General features: G+C 40.6%; 1 protein-coding gene across 1 annotated transcript in view; it reads right to left on the minus strand.

The window, feature by feature from the left end:
- CCDC81 (coiled-coil domain containing 81) overlaps positions 1 to 22,086 on the minus strand; it is a gene marked incomplete at both ends in the record, with an annotated part of 35,308 nt that overhangs the window by 1,656 nt on the left and 11,566 nt on the right. Inside the window, 10 exons of the mRNA XM_079707598.1 lie at positions 827 to 952; positions 7,815 to 8,035; positions 8,262 to 8,340; positions 9,542 to 9,714; positions 12,136 to 12,240; positions 13,056 to 13,202; positions 13,623 to 13,716; positions 16,686 to 16,809; positions 18,757 to 18,872; positions 20,928 to 21,007. Coding sequence (XP_079563724.1) covers positions 827 to 952; positions 7,815 to 8,035; positions 8,262 to 8,340; positions 9,542 to 9,714; positions 12,136 to 12,240; positions 13,056 to 13,202; positions 13,623 to 13,716; positions 16,686 to 16,809; positions 18,757 to 18,872; positions 20,928 to 21,007 — 1,265 coding nt within the window. The remainder of the gene's footprint in view (positions 1 to 826; positions 953 to 7,814; positions 8,036 to 8,261; positions 8,341 to 9,541; positions 9,715 to 12,135; positions 12,241 to 13,055; positions 13,203 to 13,622; positions 13,717 to 16,685; positions 16,810 to 18,756; positions 18,873 to 20,927; positions 21,008 to 22,086) is intronic.

A 22,086-nucleotide genomic window follows, 5' to 3' on the forward strand; every position in this document is an offset into this window, starting at 1 on the left:
TTTTGGTATATTCAGGTTTTAATAACATTTGATCGCCTAGACTTTGTTTCTTCAAGTTTTCAACCTTCTATGAAATCATACCTTCCATTTGTAAAGTATTTTAATTTTTTAAAGTGTAATAATTTTCCAACTCTTTATTTGATCCCCCAAACTCCTGTGTTAGCCAAGCCAGGCAAATGTTTACTTTCCCCATCTTAGAAATAAGAAAAGTAAGGCAAAAAGATTAGCTGCCTCTCCAAAGTTAGTGTTAATTCTCCAAAACATCTGGATTCCCCAACTCTAGATTGTAAATAGATAGCTGGGGAAAATGAACATGGATACAATACATTTCAGGAAGACGTTCTTGGTTGGGCATCTCACTTTTCCAATTGCCAATCTTACCTACAACCCCTTGACTCTGCTCTTACGAGAGCATCCCATAAGCCTTAGATGTGTTCAGACAGAAACACTTTCTTCCTATTTCCAACTAATTATCTCCAAAGAGAATTCCCACCCTCCTCCCCCCACACCCCCAGGCCTCCCTAGCCTCCACAAAGCGAAAATAAAGCTACTACACAGAGGCAAAGATTAGGGCAGAGATGGCAAATATATAACATGCAACACAGCATTCTCCATCCCATGTCCACAACAGACATTTCTAACATACCATAGCAGTATTTCCCACTGAACCCAGAATTCTTTTCTCACAAAGGTCTCTAGGCAGCCACTCCTAATAAACTGAAGCTGACACTTAAAACCTATCTGCCATCCCAGGATTAGAGGAAATTAACAAGATGCAGAGGGGATTTTCTCTGCGAATGAAACTTCAGGTGCAATCAGCTACTACCGCTCGAAAGCCTTCTCCTCCAGGTCCCGCTGCTTCTTCATGGCAGCACTCCTTTCCCAGTCATCCTGTAAGTTTTGGTAGATTCTGGTCACTCGCTCTTGCTCAGCCTTTCTTTCTGCCAAGTGCCTAGAGAGAACAGAAGAGTCTGAGATTCCATTCATAATACTGGGAAGGGCGTGCACCAACCTTAGGAGCCCCATTCCTTTCATGCTAAGTTAAACAGAAAACCTTCTGGTTTTGTTGCCACTCTTTGAAATAGACTAAGGGGCATGAACACTGTAAAAACATAGTGAAACTCCTAACAAATAATTTGTGGGTCTAGGACCTTTCATCTTCAATCCTGGTTTAAATTAGCAGGATTAAAACCTTTTTCCAATTAACACATTCAGCCTTTAAAGCCATCAATTTCCTTTGAGGCTAATTTAACTGATCTGAAGATTCATCTCAAATGGATTTCCTATACTTTGTTTCCTTCCTTTTAGTCGAGCCTCTCAGCTGTCAGTAGTCCGCCCACCAGTTCTGCCAGATGTTTTACAAGACAAAGTAGGTGTATGAATGAATGGTTAGAAAGAGGGAAAGAAACAGAAATGACTAAGCAAAAGAAAATGAAATCGAGAAAATATCTAACATTGTGAAGAAGGGTAAAAAAAAAAAAAAACGTGTTTGGTGAAGGTCACATCATCAAAGAAATGACTGCAGTATAATATCTCTCTTCAAGCACAGTGTTCTAGCATTCCCAATGTTAAGTGTTTCTATTACTGGTCTCTAAACATGTAGTCACTGCTGTGTGAATCACCTTAGACCTGGTTCAATATAAATGTGTCTATTTCTTGCCAAACTGAAACTCTGTTACAGTCAGTTCTCATTAAATTCTGGAAGGGACTTCACTAAATGTGACCCTTGATTTAGCCTGCCTACGCTGAAGGGTCTTGTGTTACCAACCGCCACTAGGTGTCAGGACCCGCCGATAAAATACTGTAATGTGCTCTGTGCTGGTTCACTTATTCTAAAATAGCATGGCCCCATTATCCTCTAACAAGCTTTGATTCAATAGCTATTGTGCGGTCATTATAAGGATTAAGTAGGATAATATACAGAAAGCGCCAATGCCTATCACACAATGGGAGTTAAATGACGGAACGGTACCTATTATATATATTTTTTCATAACCTTTTTTATCTTTTCACGGTTTTGTTTAATTGTAGTTTAAAAAAATGCATAGGGGCTTCCCTGGTGGTGCAGTGGTTAAGAATTGTCCGCCAATGCAGGGGACACAGGGTCGAGCCCTGGTCCAGGAAGATCCCACATGCCGTGGAGCAACTAAGCCCGTGCGCCACAACTACTGAGCCTACTTTCTAGAGCCTGTGAGCCAAAACTACTGAGCCCGCATGCCACAACTACTGAAGCCCAGGCACCTAGAGCCCGTGCTCCGCAACAAGAGAAGCCACCGCAATGAGAAGCCCACACGCCGCCATGAAGAGCAGCTCCCGCTCACAGCAACTAGAGAAAGCCCGTGCGCAGCAAAAGACTCAATGCAGCCAAAAATAAATAAATTAAATTAAAAGAAAAAAACAAACGCATAACATAATATTGACTATCTTAACCATTTCTAAACATGCAGATATATAGTGTTAACTATATTCCCACTGTTGTGCAATCAATATCTAGAACTCTTTTCACCTTGCAAAACTGAAACTCTAAACCCATTAAACAACAACTCCCTATTTCTCCCTCCCCCAACCCCTGTCAACTACCATTCTACTTTGTTTCCATGAATTAGACTACTCTAATTACCTTCTATAAACAGAGTCATACAGTGTTTGTCTTCTTTTTGTGGCAGGCTTATTTCACTTAACAATGTCCTCAAGGTTCATCCACATTGTAGCATGTGTCAGAACTTTCTTTTTAAGGCTGAGTAATATTCCATTGTGTGTGTATACTGCATCTTGGTTATCCTTTCATCTGTGGTTGGACATTTGAGTTGCTGCTATTTCTTAACTATCATGAATTACGCTGCTATGAACATAAGTGTGCAAATACCTCTGAAAGATCATGCTTTCAAATCTTTTGGATATATACCCAGAAGTGGAATTATTGAATCACATGGTAATTCCACTTTTAATGTTTTGAGGAACCACCACTGTTTTCCATAGTGGTTATACCAATTTACATTCCCACCAACAGCATACAGGGCTCCTATTTCTCCGCATCCTTTCCAATGCTTACTATTTTCTGTTTTTTTTTTTTTTTATAATCGCCATCCTAACACCTGTGAGGTAGTCTCCCTCTCTCTCTCTCTCCCTTCCTTTCTCTCTCTCTCTCTCTCTCTCTCTCTCTCTTTCCTTGCCAGTTCTAGTTTCCTTTATCTTTCCTCTTTACATCATATATATTCACATCTTAATGGTTTTATCTAATACTGAATAGACAATTTTCTTCCTTCCTAATCTTTTGAATGGTCTAAAAGAAGTACTTGTTAAATGTTTCATGGTGTATGTGGTGTAAGAAAAATATATAATTGTTCTTGTTTTGGACATTTCACAAGGCAATTAAACCACAGATATTATAATCCAAGATAAATGATAACACATTTTATCTTTGCATTTACGAAATCTTATTACACTATTCTGCAAATGTATAAATGTTTTCTTTTCGGAAAAAAACACAGAAGAAAAAGATAGCCATCTTATCCATGTATGTCACACTGATATATATATATCCTAAATAGTGAAAGACATTTTCTTACATCTACATAGGTGTTTTGCAGGGGAAAACATGAACAATTTGCTGACTGCTTACTCCATTCGGACTTCCATAGAGTTGGCATTCCAGCATTCTATATTATTGGAATTAAATTATTAAATTGTGTAATATAAAGCACAGCCGTATTTTAAATCTCACATTCCTACCTTGCCACCTTTATTCACTGGAGTAGGGAATCCCTGAGTCACAGGTTCACATAAGTAAATGTTCAATAAAACATGGAATACCTCTTATCTTGGAGAGGCACACATAGAGTTAAATGTTAAATGACCTCTAGTTCCAACAGTGCAATCGAGGACAGCTGACAGTTGAATAAGGGTCACCCCCACACTCTCACAGAGCATGGAAACCATTTGTTAATGAGCAGCTACCTCCTAGTGGTTTTGATTTGTATTTCCCCAGTGATTACTGATGTTGAGCATCCTTTCATATGCTTTTTGGCCATTGTTATACAATTCTTTAAAGGATAGGTTTAAAAGTCAGTTTAACTTTAAATGCCTAGAAAGTAAGAACATGAAGTAAGATTAGAGGGGAAGTAACTAGGATTCTCCCAAGACTGCTGGTGGAAGCAAATTGCTGTACCTTTTTAGAAAGCAAAGTGTCAGTATCTGGTAGTATTTAAAATGTGCCATACACTTGATCCAGCAACCCCACTTTTAGGAATTTATCCAGTAGAAACAAAACAACCAGTATAAGGAAAAATAAGAAAAATGCTTAATGCAGAATTGTTGTAATAGCAAAATACCTGGAAAGAAAGTGATTGTTCATCAATGGTGCAAAAGTTAAACTATATAATCCATATTATAGATAGTATGCTGTTATTAAAGAAAAATGAATTTCATATATAGGTACTGACCTAAATACAAATTAATGACACATTATTAGGTTAAAGAAAGGTTGGGTTGCAGAGTAATATGTAAGATCTTACAGGCCTCATTTTCATTTACAAAAATGGAAGGAAAAATATATATGTGTATATTGTTTGAATATATTTATAAAGAACAGGAAAAAATGTAGAAGGCTAAACTTAACACTGACTACTTGGTAGGGGAGATTATTAGCCTTTTTTTTTTAATCTCTCCACTAACTCACTTAATGAGCATGAATTGTTATATTTTTTTAAACAAAAGCAGAAAAGTTTAAAGCAAAAAAAGTAAATAAAACAAGTAAAAATACTTCCACAGGCCTGCTTGGATCACACAGACTAAGTCATTCCCTCTGAAAGAAAGTGAACTTCTAGTTGCCACAGGAAGACCTAAGATCACATCTTGAGATGGACCGAGGATGGGGAAGTTGGAAAAGAAAAGAGAAGAGAATATGGAATAATCAGTAAAGGATATAGAAACAAAAGACAAGGATCTAATCCATATTAAAACGGGGGTTTACGACCAGAGCTCCAACAAAAGAGATAACCAGATAACGACCATAGTTTGTATTTGATCAGAGCTCTGAAGTTTCCAGAAATGCTCTCACATACATAATTTCATTTAATCATCATAGTGAGGATAGGCAGGGCGGGTGTGATATCCTTATTTTTCATATGAGGAAAAGAGAGCTCAAAGACCCCATGTGTGATATGGTCCAGGTCACACAGTCTGGAAGTGACAGAGTTTAAACCCTCCTAACTCCATGTTCAGGAGAACAGCCAGCGAAGCTAAGGAGCAGAAGAGGAAACTGCAATAATCTCCGCAACACATGCAAAGGGTCCCAGATCTGGCTATGGCAGCATGCACGGAAAGGCAGAGCCACTGCGGGGCAAGGGGCAGCTGCTTGCTATGAAACAAGCTCCTTAAAAGAACTTCTTCATTTGACCCTTAACCACCTTGGAGGTAGATATTAGTATTCTCCCTAATAACTGATAAGGAAACCAATGCCCTCAGGGGGCTGTAACCTACCCAATCCCACACAACTAGTAAAATGGCAGAACCGCATATCAATCAATCAGAATGGAGACCGGAAGTGGTCTTGGAGACCCCAGGTATTCATCCATTCGGTGAAAGATCATGGAGAGGTGGGATGGGGGATCCCAGGGAGAGGCAGGAGCAGCCTGGGCAGCAGGGGTGCACTTGTGGGGCTTGGGGCAACAGCTGTTAATCAAGAAGTATGGAAATATTTCAGTATTTTAGCAAAGAGTACAGACATACAAGTATACATTGCCCTGGGCTGATGCAAGACTCAGTCCGCCATCTGATTTGACTCCAAAAGCCATGCTTTTAACTACTCTCACCTCTCTACCCCAATCCAACCCCACCCTTATCACAATATCCTCCCACCTTCACCCAATTATTCTACTCATATATTCCTGTCTGAACCTACTTGCTATAGAACATAACAGATCTTTGCACCATCCCACTGACCATTTATAAAATTTTAATATAATAACTTTTTTTCTTTTCGTAAGTACAACTGCCTTTTTAAAAGAGGAGATTCCTGGGCTTCCCTGGTGGCGCAGTGGTTGAGGGTCCGCCTGCCGATGCAGGGGACACGGGTTCGTGCCCTGGTCCGGGAAGATCCCACATGCCACGGAGCGGCTGGGCCCATGAGCCATGGCCGTTGAGCCTGCGTGTCCGGAGCCTGTGCTCCGCAACGGGAGAGGCCACAACAGTGAGAGACCCGCGTACCGCAAAAAAATAAAATAAATAAAAAAATAAAAGAGGAGATTCCTTTGAAGAGAAGCCCTCTTGGAACTCCTGAGAACTTTGATCAAGTATCTGAAAATTGCTGAACATCTACAAAGAAGAAACTGTAGTTCTCTGTGGCAATCAGAGGGTGGAAGCGGGAGAGTAGGAAACATGGGAAATGGGAAGACAAGAGGAGCCAAGGAGATGTTACAAGGCTGAGGGCTGGTCAGGATCTTAAACAATTCTCCATTTGTGGGGTAACCAATGGGTACTTTAAAACAGTGGGTGTCTGATGTTTGAGTTTAACGGTATTGTGCATTGCTATGGCATAAAGTCCTCCTCTGCCTACCCTGACACCTTCAGCACCCCTGCACAAGCAAACATCAGCACAGCTTACTACATGTGCGGTTCTCTGAAGAAGGGGTTTAGTGGAGGTTGAGAAAGGGCCTCAGTTTCATGTTTGTGTCCACTTGAGCAGGACAGCACATTTGTGGCTCACATCGTATTTCCAGGTGACAGTGCTGGGGTGGACAACTCTTTTCAGATATTGTCCTGTAAAGGGAAAGAAAACTATGGAAAGGTAAGTGGAGGGAGAAGTAGGACCGAGAGAGTTTGTTTGTAACTTATGGTTAGCAAAGGGGAAAGGGGGTGGGGGAGGGATAAATTAGGAGTTGGGGATTAGCAGATACAAACTGCTATAAAGAAAATAGATAAACAACAAGAGAGCTATATTCAACATCTTATAATAAACCATAATGGAAAAGAATATGAAAAAAGATAAGGCATTTGGAATTAATTATTGTTTATCTTACATTATATATGTGTATAAATATGTTTATATACACATGAATACATAATAGTCTTTTAAAAATGAGTTTGTTTTTAATTTAATAACTTTTTTGTGGGGGGCCTCTCACTGTTGTGGCCTCTCCCGTTGCGGAGCACAGGCTCCGGACGCGCAGGCTCAGTGTCCATGGCTTACGGGCCCAGCCGCTCCACGGCATGTGGGATCCTGCCAGACCGGGGCACGAACGTGTGTCCCCTGCATTGGCAGGTAGATTCTTAACCACTGCGCCACCAGGCAAGCCCCTCATTGTATATTCTTGACTTGTTTGTCATAAGTTAATTGATCATATATGCATGGGTTTATTTCTGGTCTCTCTATTCTGTTTCATTGATCTATGTGTCTGTTTTTATGCCAGTACCATATTGTTTTTTGGGGGTTTTTTTGTTTTTCTTTTTTTTTGTGGTACGCGGGCCTCTCACTGTTGTGGCCTCTCCTGCTGTGGAGCACAAGCTCCGGACGCGCAGGCTCAGCGGCCATGGCTTACGGGCCCAGCCGCTCCGCGGCATGTGGGATCTTCCCAGACCGGGGCACGAACCCGCGTCCCCTGCATCGGCAGGTGGACTCTCAACCACTGCACCACCAGGGAAGCCCTTATTTAATAACTTTTCTTCATAGGGTGAATTGTGGGGATGAAACTAGATAAAGCACATAATAAGCTTAGAATAATATTTTTCACATAGTAAGTCCTCAATGTGTTCACTATCACGATTGCTTCTCTGGAGGAGAGGAGGAGGAGGAGGAAAGATCCAGGGTGTCTTACTCTTTGTGTGTCCTCTGAAGCATCATCAAATCCCACTTTTGGTCCACCAGCTGGTTCAACATGGCTGTCCTCTTGTGGTTAGCAGCTGCCTCCATCTGGTCCTTCCTGTAATTCTGTTCTCTCTTTCGATTTTCCACCATCAGCTCACCCTCCTCCTTAGCAAAGATAGCCCCAGAAGAGTCTGGCTCAAACATGGGCAGCTGGGGGTGTTTGTTCTTTATCTGAAGCAGGGACACACATAATGCAGATGATAATTATACCAGGGAATAGACTTAATGCACAAGGCCGTAGCATAGTAAAATCCAGCACCTCAGAGGAAAGAACAAGGGCCTCAGAACCACCAAATGGATAACACATAAGAGTATTCGTAACAGTACAGGATTTATACATATTTTTAGAATGCTATTGAAACCCTGCAAAAGTTTAAAGGAATAATTGGCCCCTTACCTGTGCATCCAAAGCTCTCTTGTAACACTGTGTTTCTTCCATCTTATCTTTTATATATTTGGCCCTTTGCGCAGCAAGTCTGGCAGTTATGAATAAGAGAAGGTGGGACCACAGTTTGTTATAGAGTCTTTAGTAATACAGATTAACATCAACAAAACATGTTTAATAAATATTAATAGGAATAAGAGCCTGATGAAAAGTGATATTTCCTTCTAGGAACTTTCATTTTAAGAAAGAAAAGAGTAATTCAAATCCATAGGCTAGTGGACAATGTGTTGGACAGGGATGGATGGGCAGGTATAAGCAAGTGACCAACCACATAGTCCAAATGCACTACCATTAAGACAGGCACCCCTCCTCCCCCCATGCTTAAAAAAATCTAGATAGGAAAGCAGGAAGTGGCTATGCATGCAATACAATGACTCATCATAAGATTCCTTTTTAAGAAGAGTGGTCTTTCCTGTTATAAAATGAATCTATTATATGCAAACTCCACATGATCTGTAAAGTGAATATAATGGAACATACGCATTTTATGGAAATAGTTTTTTGGTCACAGAAACTAGATTCTTATTTGTTTTAGGAGTTTCTCTCACACCACAATAGCCTCCTTAATTGCTCTCCTGACCTCAGTAGCAGAAGTATGGCCCACTTAGGCATGTTTGAACTCTGTGGCCCTGACCCTATCCCAGGCCTCAGATAACCCAAGCAGGACCAATCAGATTCTCTTTCCTGAAAATTTTGAATTGAGACTGAAATTCATCCAACTGTGAGCTGGAATACAGACAATGTCAGCTAAGGAGCTGGGGTGTGAGCAGACGGAAAGCTTTTTTTACATGGGTTTTAGTTCCTGGTTCCAGTCTTCCTGGGTCCCCCATACATTCCTGCCCTCAGGTTCCATAGGACACCCTTCATACTTATAATACAACTCAGCTCTGCCTTGAGGTTACCTGGGAATAGCTGGGAATGAAGCCTGCTCAAGACAAGTCCCTTCCTCCATCTACCAAGATTAGTGATCACAAAACAATACAAAATGATACTCTGTAATTAAAATGATTATAGACAGCAATCATTACTCTAATGATAGTTATAATAATGCTGGCTTTTCCATGTTTCTAACGAAGTATTAGGCTATGGTACTGGCTGCTAGCTGGGTTAGTTTGCTCAGTTGGTTACAGTTGTGCTAATGAAACTACCAACGCTGATCCAATCCCACATGGAAAGAAGCATCATGTGAACATTCCGAATCCATTTTTCAGAGCATGTCTGGCTAGACTCACTCCTCTGTCAGCTGCACTTGTTCCAGGCGGTCCATCAACTCGCTGTTTTGTCTTTGCTTTATGTCCTTTTCCCGTCTGTGACCTATTTGTTTCAGGAGACTTTGGTAATGTTTCTCTTGCTTAAAAGCATTAATCTCAGGACTGAGTGGCCGTTTATCAAAAAAGAAGGATTTCTAGAATGAAAGAGAAGCAACTCATTTATTCTAGAATACTGAAAAGCAACAAAGAATAAGTGTAATCATTCAGAAGACTAAAATCAATCAGAAAGCCTTGATTAATTTATAATGTGTGCCCAGACCTCAACACATTGACCAGCTAGTGACCCACAGAATCATATGAGTACGCTCAGGGATGAATCTGAGCAGAACTGACCAAAGCCCCATAACTGAGAGGGAGATGAAAAAGGACTTCACGGAGTAGGCCCTCCGCTAGTACTTACAACTTGCATACTGAAAGGAGGAGGAATTCTGAGTGAGTACAGAAGCATGAGCAGGGACTGTGAGGAAGTGGAAGAGGGAAAATTGAGCTCCTACTCTGGGCCTAGCCACGCTAGACACTGGGAACCCAGTGATCAAGAACAGAGATCCACAGAGAGCCTCAAGCTCATTGAGCCTGCGTGCTGATGCAAGAGACAGCCAACAAGCAAACCACACACAGATAATTTAAGGTGGTGATAGGTACTATGAAGCCCTTCTCATAGCAAGTGTCCAGGTGGGAATGGGGCTAAACTGGTTATTAGGGAAGACTTTTATTAGGGAGGTGACTGAATCACCTCCACTGCAAATATCAGGGGACCGGTGTCCTATACAGAAGGATCAGCAAGTGCAAAGACACTAGATGGAAACAAGCAGAAAGAAGGTCTATGTGGCTGAGGCATAGTGAGCAAGGGGAGAGTAGAGTAGGTGAGCTCAAAGAGGGAGACAGGCCGAACCAGGAGGACTTGATAAGTCAAGGTAAGGCGTTTGGATTTTATTTTAATTCAGTGGAAGGCCATTAGAGGCTTTAAACCAGAGAATGATCTGTTTTGGTGAACAGTTTTAAAAGATCACCTTGGCTGCTGTGTGGAGAACAGATTGTAGGAGGGCAAGCAGCGAGCCTGACTAGGGAAGTAGTGCAAAAGTTGGGCCTTCTGGGACTTCCCTGGTGGCAAAGTGGTTAAGACTCCACGTTCCCATTGCAGGGGCCCTGGGTTCGACCCCTGGTTGGGGAACTAGATCCCACATGCATGCCGCAACTAAGAGTTCACGTGCCACAACTAAGGAACCCACCTGTCGCAAGAAAATAAATAAATAAATAAATATTTAAAAAAAAAAAGTTGGGCCTTCTAATGTGGCTTGGATTAGGGTGGTGACATTGAAGATGAAGAGACATAGAGAGATATTGTATACCTTTTGGAGGTGAAGGCAAGTGGGCTCGCAGATGGTTGGATGTGGGTGACTGAGGAGGACTAGCCTAGGATCACTTTTAGGTATGGGGTTCATGCAACTGTCTGGCTGGTGATACCACTTGCTAAAACGGGAAGGCTTGGAGAAAAACAGTTTTAGAAGGGGAATCAAAACTTCTGTTTTGGTCTTTTTCACTTTAAGGTATCTACGGTTATAACAAAGAGGAGATACAAAGTAGGCAGTGATAAATATATAATGTGGACCTTATATCTAATTAAGAGGAGAGAGAGAGAGTACCTAAAGCTCAAAAGCATGGTGCTCCCTCTTCTTCCTTCCCTATTGCCCCTGCCTGGAAGGTTTTGCCTCCATTCACTTCTTTACCTAACTCCTGTATGCCAGGAAATCTTCTCAGATCTCTGGTCTGGGTTAAGTGACTTTCCTCTTTGCTCTGTTCAAAGATTTATCATAGCATTTAGTATATCACACTCTTGTCTCTTTAAATCTCTTTCCCCCACTATCCTGAGACTTTAGAGAGGGACCTTGTGTTATTCTTCTTTGTATTCCTAGCCACTAGCAGAGTGGCCAGCACAAAGGAATTCAATGAATGCTTGATGATGAATAAAGAAAATCTATTTTATTAGGTGTATGTCCAGAGTGTCACACTGCCTAGATAGTGAGGTGAAAGAAGGAAGATTCAGGCAGAAATAAAGGTAGGCACATCATGATTGGAAACATTAAATGGCAAAACAGGTGGCTCACGTCCCTCTGAAGCTGGGGTTCTCAAACTTTAAGGAAACTACAAATCATCTAAGTATCTTGTTCAAACGTAGATTCTCATTCTGGAGGTCTGAGGTGGCACCCTAGATTCTGAATTTCCAGCAAGCTCCCAGGGGATGCTGGTTTTCTACTTAGATCATCTGATCCTGGGGCAGGAATTTAATATACTATCCCTATCCCCACCTCTCCCAGGTCCTGGTTGAAAATTACTATCATTAACAAGTGCTGTCATGACTAGTAGGAACTGTATTATGAATGTGAATGGTGTGGAGGCAGATCCTGGACCACTCCTGCCCTGGAAGGAAGCTTCAGCCTTGCACAAGCCTCTTTTTACCTCTACCACTTTAAAAAATTGGCGCAATACCGAGAGTGGATCCAAATGCTCACAAGGAGGGCAGGTATCAGCCCTAGAAATTTCAAAAAGACTCTTACATGAAATTCAGGTTTCTCATTCTTGTGGATGTTTATGGCTTCAGCAACTCCAAGATTATAGGCAGCATTTTTTTTATTCTGTTCTCTACTAGCCAGACTTTGCATCTGTGAGAAAAAAAAAATCACATATTGAAATAGAGCTTTTAAAAATTTAATTCTACTGTATTAAAGTAACCCAACCAAGGTAGAAACCTGCCTTTTGGAGGCAATGGTAAATACTTTCTGATGTGTTCATAGATTTTTTTTTTTTAAGTGGGCTTTTGTTTCCCATTCTTGGGCTCCAGGCACCACCTCTACAGGTATCGTAAGAAGGAATGGAATATTTCATGAGTGGTTACCTCTGATATCACAAATGCAGGAGAGGACAGTAAGGCCAGTTATTGGAGATCAGAAATCGGGATAAAGCAAATGCAAAGGTGCCATTTTGTCTTTACTTGAGATAGGCCATGAATTTGAAGGGAAAAGCCCTGACTGGGATTATATTTTATGAGAAATAAAAAATAAAGCTATATAATCCAGGAATTCCACCTTTAAAACTCAGTCTTGGGAATTCCCTGGTGGTCCAGCGGTTAGGACTTGGCCTTCTCACTGCTAGGGGCCTGGGTTCAATCCCTAGTTGGGGAACGAAGATCCCACAAGCTGCACGGTCTGGCCAATAAATAAATAATAAAACTCAGTCTTCATGGGGTGGGGGGGTGGAATCAGTGACACGTACAAACATCAGCTGCATGGATATTCATCCCAGGACTGTTTACTATTAGTGAAAACTTGGACACAACCTAAGCTTTAGTTCAGCAATAAGTAAGTAAATGGTTCACTATGTTACAGTACAGACACACGATGGAACTTTTTAAATGGTGTTTTATAATCACGTTCTCCTGTCCCATGTTAAACACTCCTTAACCGAGGTGTTGATCTACCTGCTCTTTGAAGACAGCCTCTTGATCTTTCATCATCTGATACTGCTGTAGGAGTCGCTCATCTTCCACCTCTCTCCTCTTCCTCTCCTCACCGTAGTACAACGGGGAATTCCGCTGTGCTCGTTGCAAGCATACATAACACATTTCCTGTAACACCAAGTTTTAGGGCAAATTGATTTTTACCTTTTACCTTTTTGCCTATGCATTCCCTTCCCAAGCTCTCCAAAGGCTAGGTGTATCAAGAAGTACACTTCATAAAAGGAAGTATTAAAGATATTAGCCAAGTGAGATTTTCAGAGAAGACCCCACAAATATTCCAGAGGATTTAATAAACTCTTGCCTGAACAGATGTGTTTATAGCAACTGGAAAGTGGAGATTTCCCAACCCTATTTCTGTGAACTAGTAGATTTTGACTAGTAGATAGATTTATCACAGTCCAATTATGGGTCCTGAGTACCTGAGCCATACCTATATATTAAAGAAAGAGCAATTCCCAGAATTCTCTCTGAGAAACAGAAGTCAGAGGAAAATTCTGACTGATTTTTGTTTCTTTGAAGACACTGTACCTGTCCTGCCCTATTATGATCCTGGCAAGAAGTGGCTGGAGAAATTTTAGGCTTCATTTCATTGTCATTTTTCAGACCACCCAGAGATGGTAACCTATAAAAAACAATGTAACATTAATTAATGTTAATGTAGTCTGACATCAATTATCATCAATTATTAATGATAATTTTAGAAACAAGTATAAATATAAGAAAATGAAAAATATCTCAGTGGTTTTCTTTAGAGCATCTACATGTATAGAGGGTAAGAACCCAGGCTTTATACCAGATAAACCTGAGTGGGTTCAAAGCCCAGCTTTCTTTATTAGAAGCTGACTGGCATTAGACAAGCTGGGTAATCTTACAAAGTCTCAGTTACCAATTCAGTGAAATTGGGGTAAAATTTATTCATTCTCCAAAAATTTATTGAGTGTTTACTATATGTACTGCTCTAAGCATGGGAGAGGTAGTAAAGAACAAAATACACATAAAAAAAGCTCTGTCCTCATGGAAGTGACATGCTGATGGGGGTAGACAGCCAATAAACAAGGTAAATGAGTGAATTCTATAGTCTGTTCAGTGATGATAAATGCCATGCAATGCTGGAGGAATGGGGTATTAAATCATGAATAGAATGTCTAGGGAAGTTGTCACCAAAAAGGTGAAATTTGAGCAGATACCTGAAGGCAGTAAAGCAATAATAATAATCAGATATCTGATGGAAAAGGACCTAGCAGAGCAAATGAGCACTAAGGCCTTGAAGTGGGAGCATGCCTGTGTTCAGTATGGCTTGAGGAAAATGAGTTAGTGGGCGAAAAGTAGGAGAGAGGTCAGAGATCAGGCAGGACCTTGACGCCACAGTAATGACTTTAGCTTTTACCCTGGGTGCGTGGAGGGTACAGTGTCCAGTATAAGCAAAGCTGTAGAGAACACAGCAGTCCCTCACATTACTGCTACTGGGGAGATAATTTGGTACAATCTTCCTGAGGATAACTGGTAATGTGTATCAAAAGCGTGAAAAATAGGCTCATCCCTTATCTCTGAAATTTCACTTCAAAGTTTTTACCCTACAGAATACACAGGTGTGTGCAGAGAATTATCTGTGATTATATTTGTTACAACATTATTCATAATATAAAAAACTAAAAACCGGGCTTCCCTGGTGGCGCAGTGGTTGAGAGTCCGCCTGCCGATGCAGGGGACACGGGTTCCTGTCCCGGTCCGGGAAGATCCCACATGCCACAGAGTGGATAGGCCCGTGAGCCATGGCTGCTAGGCCTGTGTGTCCAGAGCCTATGCTCCGCAACGGGCGAGGCCACATCAGTGAGAGGCCCACATACCGCAAAAAAAAAAAAAAAAAAAAAAAAAAAAAAACTAAAAACCATCGAAGTATCCCACAGGAGATGCGCTAAACAAAAGGTTTAATCAATGAGATGATGAGCAACCATTTGTTCATGTTTTAGAATATTTAAAGCCATAGGGAAATTTTCACCACTTTTTGTTGTGTAGCAAAAGTTCATATGATATGATCTCAGTTTTGTTTAAAATGTATCTATATGTTTCAAGTATAAATATATGTACATATTATAAATGCATTGAAATGAAGGATGTACACCCATAACGTTACAGAAGGTTTCCTGTATTTAGTGGGGTTATGGGTGATTGTTTTGTATCTCTTGCTTTTCTCATTTCTTCCAAAATTTCTGTGATAAAGATGTATTACTTTAGTAATCAGAAAAAACCAAAAACCAAAAAAAAACATTGTTTGGTCAACTTCTATAGGAAGCCTTTACTAGGAATCCCTAATAATTACTCCCTCCTCTTTGCAGCCTCTGTACTTTCTTTTGTTATCTTCATCACGTGCATTATTTCTTTAGCCTCAATCTCTCTACAAGTCTAAGTTTATGAAAGTTGGTTTATATGTCTTTTATGTCACATAGCTTTATAGCTTCAGTGTCCAAATAGTGCCTGGCACACAGTGGTGCTCAATGTTTGTTGGACTGAGCTAAATTCCAAAGTACTAGACATTTAATTCTCAATTATCTTTCATAACGGGATTACTCAAAAGAAGCATGCCTAGGGTTTTGAACATGACTTTAGGAATCCACAAAGCACCTAAATTACACATATGATAGCTGATATATTGTGACATTAATAACTTGAAAGTTGACAGCACAGTGAAAGATATATAGTAGATGCTCAATAGATACTTATCAGAACCGTAAGTTCTGATCTGAGGTCTTAAAAAGTATCCTACACAAAGGGAGAGAAAATAGAACTCTTCTGATATAAGAAGAAAACAGGACCATCATAAATTGTAATACATTCATTTGCTCAAAGAACATTTATTGAGTGCTAGCCACGTTTGGGAAAAATGCTTTCCAGTTTGATCTAAATATGAACCTGTGTCACATCTTAATATCCACACACTCAGAAAACAACACAGGTTTTCCCAAAACCACAAGGAAAGTTAGATGTTTCCTCCTCTGTGCTATTTTGTTTCCACCTCTGTCATAGCATTTATCCTACTGGATCATAATTTATCACTCTGGCTTTCCCACAGATTGTGAGCCCTGGTCGTCTTGATTATCCCCAGCACCTAGAATGTAGCATCAAGAATAGTGGATGAAGGAATGAATCAATGAACACTTATTTAAAATTCCCTGTATCAGGATAGGACTTGAAAACACACTTAGTAAAGTGCAACACAAAAAATACCCAGGGACTTCCCTGGTGGTCCAGTGGTTAAGAATCCACATTCCAATGCAGGGGATATGGGTTCGATCCCTGGTCAGGGAACTAAAATCCCACATGCCATGGGGCAACTAAGGCCACGCGCCACAAATACTGAGCCCGAGCACTCCGGAGCCCACGTGCCACAGTTAGCACTAGAGAAGCCCACACACCGCAAGAAAGAAAAACCCACGTGCCACAATGAAGACCCAGTGCAGGAAAGAGAGAGAGAGAGAGAAGGGAAGAAAGAAAGGAAGGAAGAAGAAAGAGAGAGAGAGAGAGAGAGGGAGAGAGGGATAGAGGGAGGGAGGGAGGGAGGAAGAAAGAAAAAGAAAATACCCAATGCATTACCTTTCAACGTTCATATTCTTCCCACCACTCCCATTCTGCTCCAATTTGTGCGGGAAACTGACATTTCTTGCTTTGGCGGGGGAGATCGCTTGTCTATATTGAATTACCTTGGGTGATAAGATCTCTGTAGAATGAATGAAAGTGAGTTTCCTTTCAACTCTACGTAGGCGGTTTGTACTTAACACAGATATTTTAAAACTCATAATTTTACTAGGGAAATTGTTCACATAAGATACACTTTCTTATCTTTAAAATATTGTCCCGGGCTTCCCTGGTGGCGCAGTGGTTGAGAGTCCACCTGCCGATGCAGGGCACACAGGTTCGTGTCCCGGTCCGGGAAGATCCCACATGCCGCGGAGCGGCTGGGCCCGTGAGCTATGGCCGCTGAGCCTGCGCGTCCAGAGCCTGTGCTCCGCAATGGGAGAGGCCACAACAGTGAGAGGCCCACGTAACGCAAAAAAAAAATTAAAAAATAAATAAATAAATAAATAAAATATTGTCCCTTGCCCTAGTGTCGTTAAAATATATGTATATTTTTGCTGTATACTTATTACATGCAAAGCTCTGGCTGGGCACTTTAGAAAATACAAAGAGGCAAGTCTGTGCCCTTAAAGATCTTTCAATAAATACAGTTGAAGAGGAAAAATAAGATATAAACAGAAAACATGAGAGCTGTCATTTGTGGAGGTCTTACCACCTGCCAACAGTACTAAGTGATTTACACACATTATATAAATAGCAACTCAGGACAATGATGCAGAATGTCTAAATCTCAAATAAATGGTGCAATCTCTAATGTTCAGAGAAGAGAGAAGCCACTTCAGATTCCACTGATGAGAGAAGTTTTCATGGAGGAAGTGAGATGTGAAAAGGGTACAAAGAGGAGAGTAGGATTGGGATAGACTGTAAAAAAAGGAAGGGAATTCCAGGCAGGAGAAAAACAGTGAACAGAAGCATGAAGTTGAGGAAGGGCAAGGCATGTTAGAAGAGCATAAATAGACAATTTTGCTCAAAGAAAGAGTCTGTAAGGAACAGTGACAAATGAAACTAAAGAATGAAAGCATGTGAGTATTAGGCTAAAAGTCTGTATGTAGGGCTTTCCTGGTGGCGCAGTGGTTGAGAGTCTGCCTGCCGATGCAGGGGACATGGGTTCATGCCCTGGTCTGGGAAGATCCCACATGCCGCGGAGCGGCCGGGCCCATGAGCCATGGCCGCTGACCCTGCGCGTCCGGAGCCTGTGCTCCGCAACGGGAGAGGCCACGACAGTGAGAGGCCCACGTACCGCAAAAAAAAAAAAAAAAAAAGTTTGTATGTAATCCTGTAGGCCACATGTCACAAAACCAACATTCACAAGCCAATGTTTACCCATTGATATATATTTTGTTTGGCCCAGTTAATATTTTTGTTTCAATGTAAATTGGTTGCCAAAATTTAACAGTCAATAGATTTCATATGTTAGGATATCTGCTTCTCTTGAAGAATCAGAAAATTTGCTACCACTTGGCCCACAATTCCACAAATCAATAATCTGCTAGACTACTTTATCAAAGGGTAGTTTGGCAACCCCTGGGGATCCCTAGGACCCTTTCAAAAAGTCTTTGAAGTCCTAAGATTTTCTTCACATGCTTCAACCCAAACAACATATCACACCAGATTATATGAAGACGCAGATATAAGAATCCACTATCTTCTATAAAGCCAGATATCAAAGATATAAAACTACCTCTCTTCATTTTTCATAAAAATTATTGTTTATGCTAACATGTCTCCCTATCATGTGACATCCAGCCCAGTTCATGCATTTATGTTAGCTGCCTGGACCTCATAGGCAGCTGAGTTTTGAGCCGTGCAGAGCCAGCAAAGAGATCACAGTTTAAGAGTCTGAGAGTCATAAAGTGGTTAAGGTGAGATACAAGATTCCAGGAATAGAAGATGTTTGTTAGAGAGAAGAATACAGTGATTATTCATGAAACTAACTTTATTCACTTTGGCCATAGGAGTTGCTAAGCAGTATGGCTTGGCTCATAAGTAGTAAAGAGTGACAGATTATACCCAGAAATCATCGACCTACCTCGGACACCTTCTTTGTCTGACTGGTCTTTTAACTTCTTCCTTTGTCCATTCTGTCCACCTTCTTCTACAGTGGTCACCATAGGCAGTTTTTTCTCCATCTCCTTGGGCTCAATCCTAGGAATGAACCAAGATATTTGTCCATAGGTGACTGTGTAAACTGTCAGTTCTGAGAAGCAGCCAAGCTTGCTCACTGATTCTGAATGAAATAAGCCTACTTCTCTCAAGGAGGCAAGTGCTTTTATTTAATAAGTACAAATCATGGACTCATTATCTTTGGGAGCCAACCATGACCCTCCCCCTTCTTATATAGATAAATTGCTTTGAAGGCCTGGATTTAAGTTTTGTTTTTTATATCAGCTTGAATTTGTCTTTTCTAGTTCTGTAACCAGATGCCATAGGCCTGAAACAGTGAAAGGTAGTCATTGGATAGCTTGAAGGCAAGGATTCATAGCCTGGTAGGCAGGGTACGCCCAGAAATAACCACTCCTCTCCTCCCTCTTTCTCCTCCCCACTTCTCCATCCTCTCCCCAGGCAAAAGTGAGGGACTTGCAAAGGCAAGGGAGGAAGGGGTTTGTTTAGTTGGTGTGTGTAGTTGTAGATTTTCTTTGGTCTCAGGAACGGAGTGCTGGGTTAGAGTTGGGAAGGAAGGGTGGGGCAGAGGTGGTACTTGCAATAAATTCAAGGGCCAAACTTCAAATAAATGAAACACCTACAGTTGTTTTGAATATTTGAGTCCTCATGTCCATTTCTAGGCTCTCTATTTGACAGGAACTTCCATCTCTGTTCCTTAACTAACTGCAATTATTTCCCTCCTGGATTGCTTAAGCCAAACTATGTCCAAGAGGACAGCCAAATTTGCCTTCCAAAATATAATCAAAATAAAACTATTTGGAAACCACTAATTTATATTTAATGAGTAAGGCAACATGCTACAATGGAAACAACACTGAAACAGTCAGGAGCCATGGTTTTATTTCTGGATTGGCCCCTCAGTTTTGTAACCATTTCATCTGTAAGATGAGGGGATTGGACTCATTAATCTTTAAGCCTTATTCTCCCCCCTTACACTGATTTTGCTGAGGTCTGTGGCATACAGTTTTTCCAGGAGGGACTTGTTCCAAACCAACAAACACAAGAGGATGTCACAGACTCAAAAACATGAGAAAGAAAAAAAGAGAGAGAGAGAGAAAATAATACTTTGGGAAGCTGGTTACTATTTCCTAAACTTCCTTTACCCAAAATGCGTAGTAGTTAATGGCACAGCAATTAAGATTAAAAACATGATTAAGAGCTAATAATGGGTAAGTAATGAACAAACGGGAAATAAAACCCAAGTCTCCTGACTCCTATTCCAGTGCTTTTAATACTGCATCCTGTCACTTCACTTGTTAAAAAAAAAAAAAAAGAATTAAAATTACATGCTGTACACCTAAAACTAACACAACACTGTAAATCAACTATACTCCAATAAAAATTTTAATTAAAAATTAAAAAAAGAATTACAATTAATTTTGCTCCTCTATAAAATGAATAAAATTATAATATGTATCTCAAATGTTTGTAGTAAAGATTAAATACAAGACTACTGAGAAAGTGCTTAACAATGCCTAGCATCTAGTAAGTGCTCCATAGATGATAACTATTACTGTTATTATTACCATTATTGTTATCATTATCATTATTGTAGTCATTGTCAGCAGCAGCCGCTGGTAATGCCCACTATGCTCTTGGAGTGAAGCTGTACCTTGTCTTTCTAGCTGCTTCAGTGGTAAAAAACAGAGCTCAGAGAGGAGGTAGTCTTGACTGCAGGACAAGGAAGAAGCTAGGTCAGAGAAGGGGTGAAAGGTAGAGCAAAGCCTAGCAGGTGAGAAGAATTTTACTAATACTGCAAGGACTAAGGTTGGTGGGAGGTAGTATGAAAATTTCCAGGGAACCAAGAGTAGTTTAAAAAAAGAGTATCCTAAGTGCCGTTGTTTTTTAACTTAACTACAGAAAGTGTATGCAATAAACTCTTATTTGTTGGAGCACTGAGAGAGCAACAGAGAGAGATAAAGAGGGAGAGAGAGAGAGCATGAGCTAGAAAACTCAAGTGTGACACATTGTCCAGTTCCATCAATAGGTCCCCAAGGATTGCTGTGCCTGGAGGAACCTGTGGAGGAAAGCACTGACCTTGGAAGTGAAAGCATGCTGTTGGGCCGCTTCCCCAAGGATTCTCTGCTAGACAACACTGAGTCCACAGTGTCAGGCCTCTGAAGACAGGGACAGAGACAGGTTATACTTGGGCTGTGGTCTAGGACACAGAAAAATCAGAGCCACAGGGTGCTCAGAAGCCTCAGACTACCATGATACTCTCTACTGTTATTTTTGTTTAGTGCTCAAAGCCTAGAGCTTAAAATGCAATGAGGAGTGATGTCATTTGTCAAAGTAGTCACCCTGCATGGTCGCATACCAATTCCATTGATGCTGCCTTTTCTCAAAACATTTCCTCCTTGGAAACTGCCCTCAGAGTTGACAGCTCCTTTCAGACATCTTTAAGAGGACAGCCAACTTACTAAAACTCTTAGGAAAATGAGCAAGTTGGCTAATTCCACTCTTGACCCAAATAACTCTAAAACTGGTAGTTAAGAGAAGGGCTTTGGAGTCAGGCATCTTCATGTTTAAGTCCTCACACTGCTAACAGCCCCATAGCCTTAGACCCTAGGTACATGGGGATCATAATAGGATCAGATTCACAGGATTTTTATGAGGTACTGTATATAAGTGGCGAGCACATATAAGCATTCCACAAATAGTGGCTATTATAATTATTATATATAATAATATTTTAATATATAATATTATATATGATTTAAATTATAATTATATAATTATAATATATAAGTTATAAAATATATAATAACAGATAATAATCACATTATTAAATTATACTAGTATAGAATGATATATAAAATTATTCTTTTTGGATTAATGATATGGTTTATAAAAGGCTTTGAAGGGGATTCCAAAAGTAGAAGTTTTAAAAATATTTCGAGGAAAAGCAGCATCAGTGAAGTTAACACACAGCTTCCCAAGAGAGCTCTTCTGCAGGACAGCACTCAGGTTTACGTTATGGAACATTTGGGAGAAAAACAGTCACTCTCACAACTTTATAGCAGTTTCCCAAAATGTGTTTTATAGACGTTAATGAATATTGACTCAACCTAAAGTTCCATGATTAAATACATTCGGGCAGTTAAAGCAGCTTCTTTCCAGCCAGACCTCTTAGATCCTTTAACATGCCCATGTGCTTTGGCCTCCAGACCGTTTTTTTCATAGAATATCTCCCAAG

Source organism: Hyperoodon ampullatus, assembly GCF_949752795.1.
Source record: "Hyperoodon ampullatus genome assembly, chromosome: 7".
Taxonomy (NCBI): Eukaryota; Metazoa; Chordata; class Mammalia; order Artiodactyla; family Ziphiidae; genus Hyperoodon; species Hyperoodon ampullatus.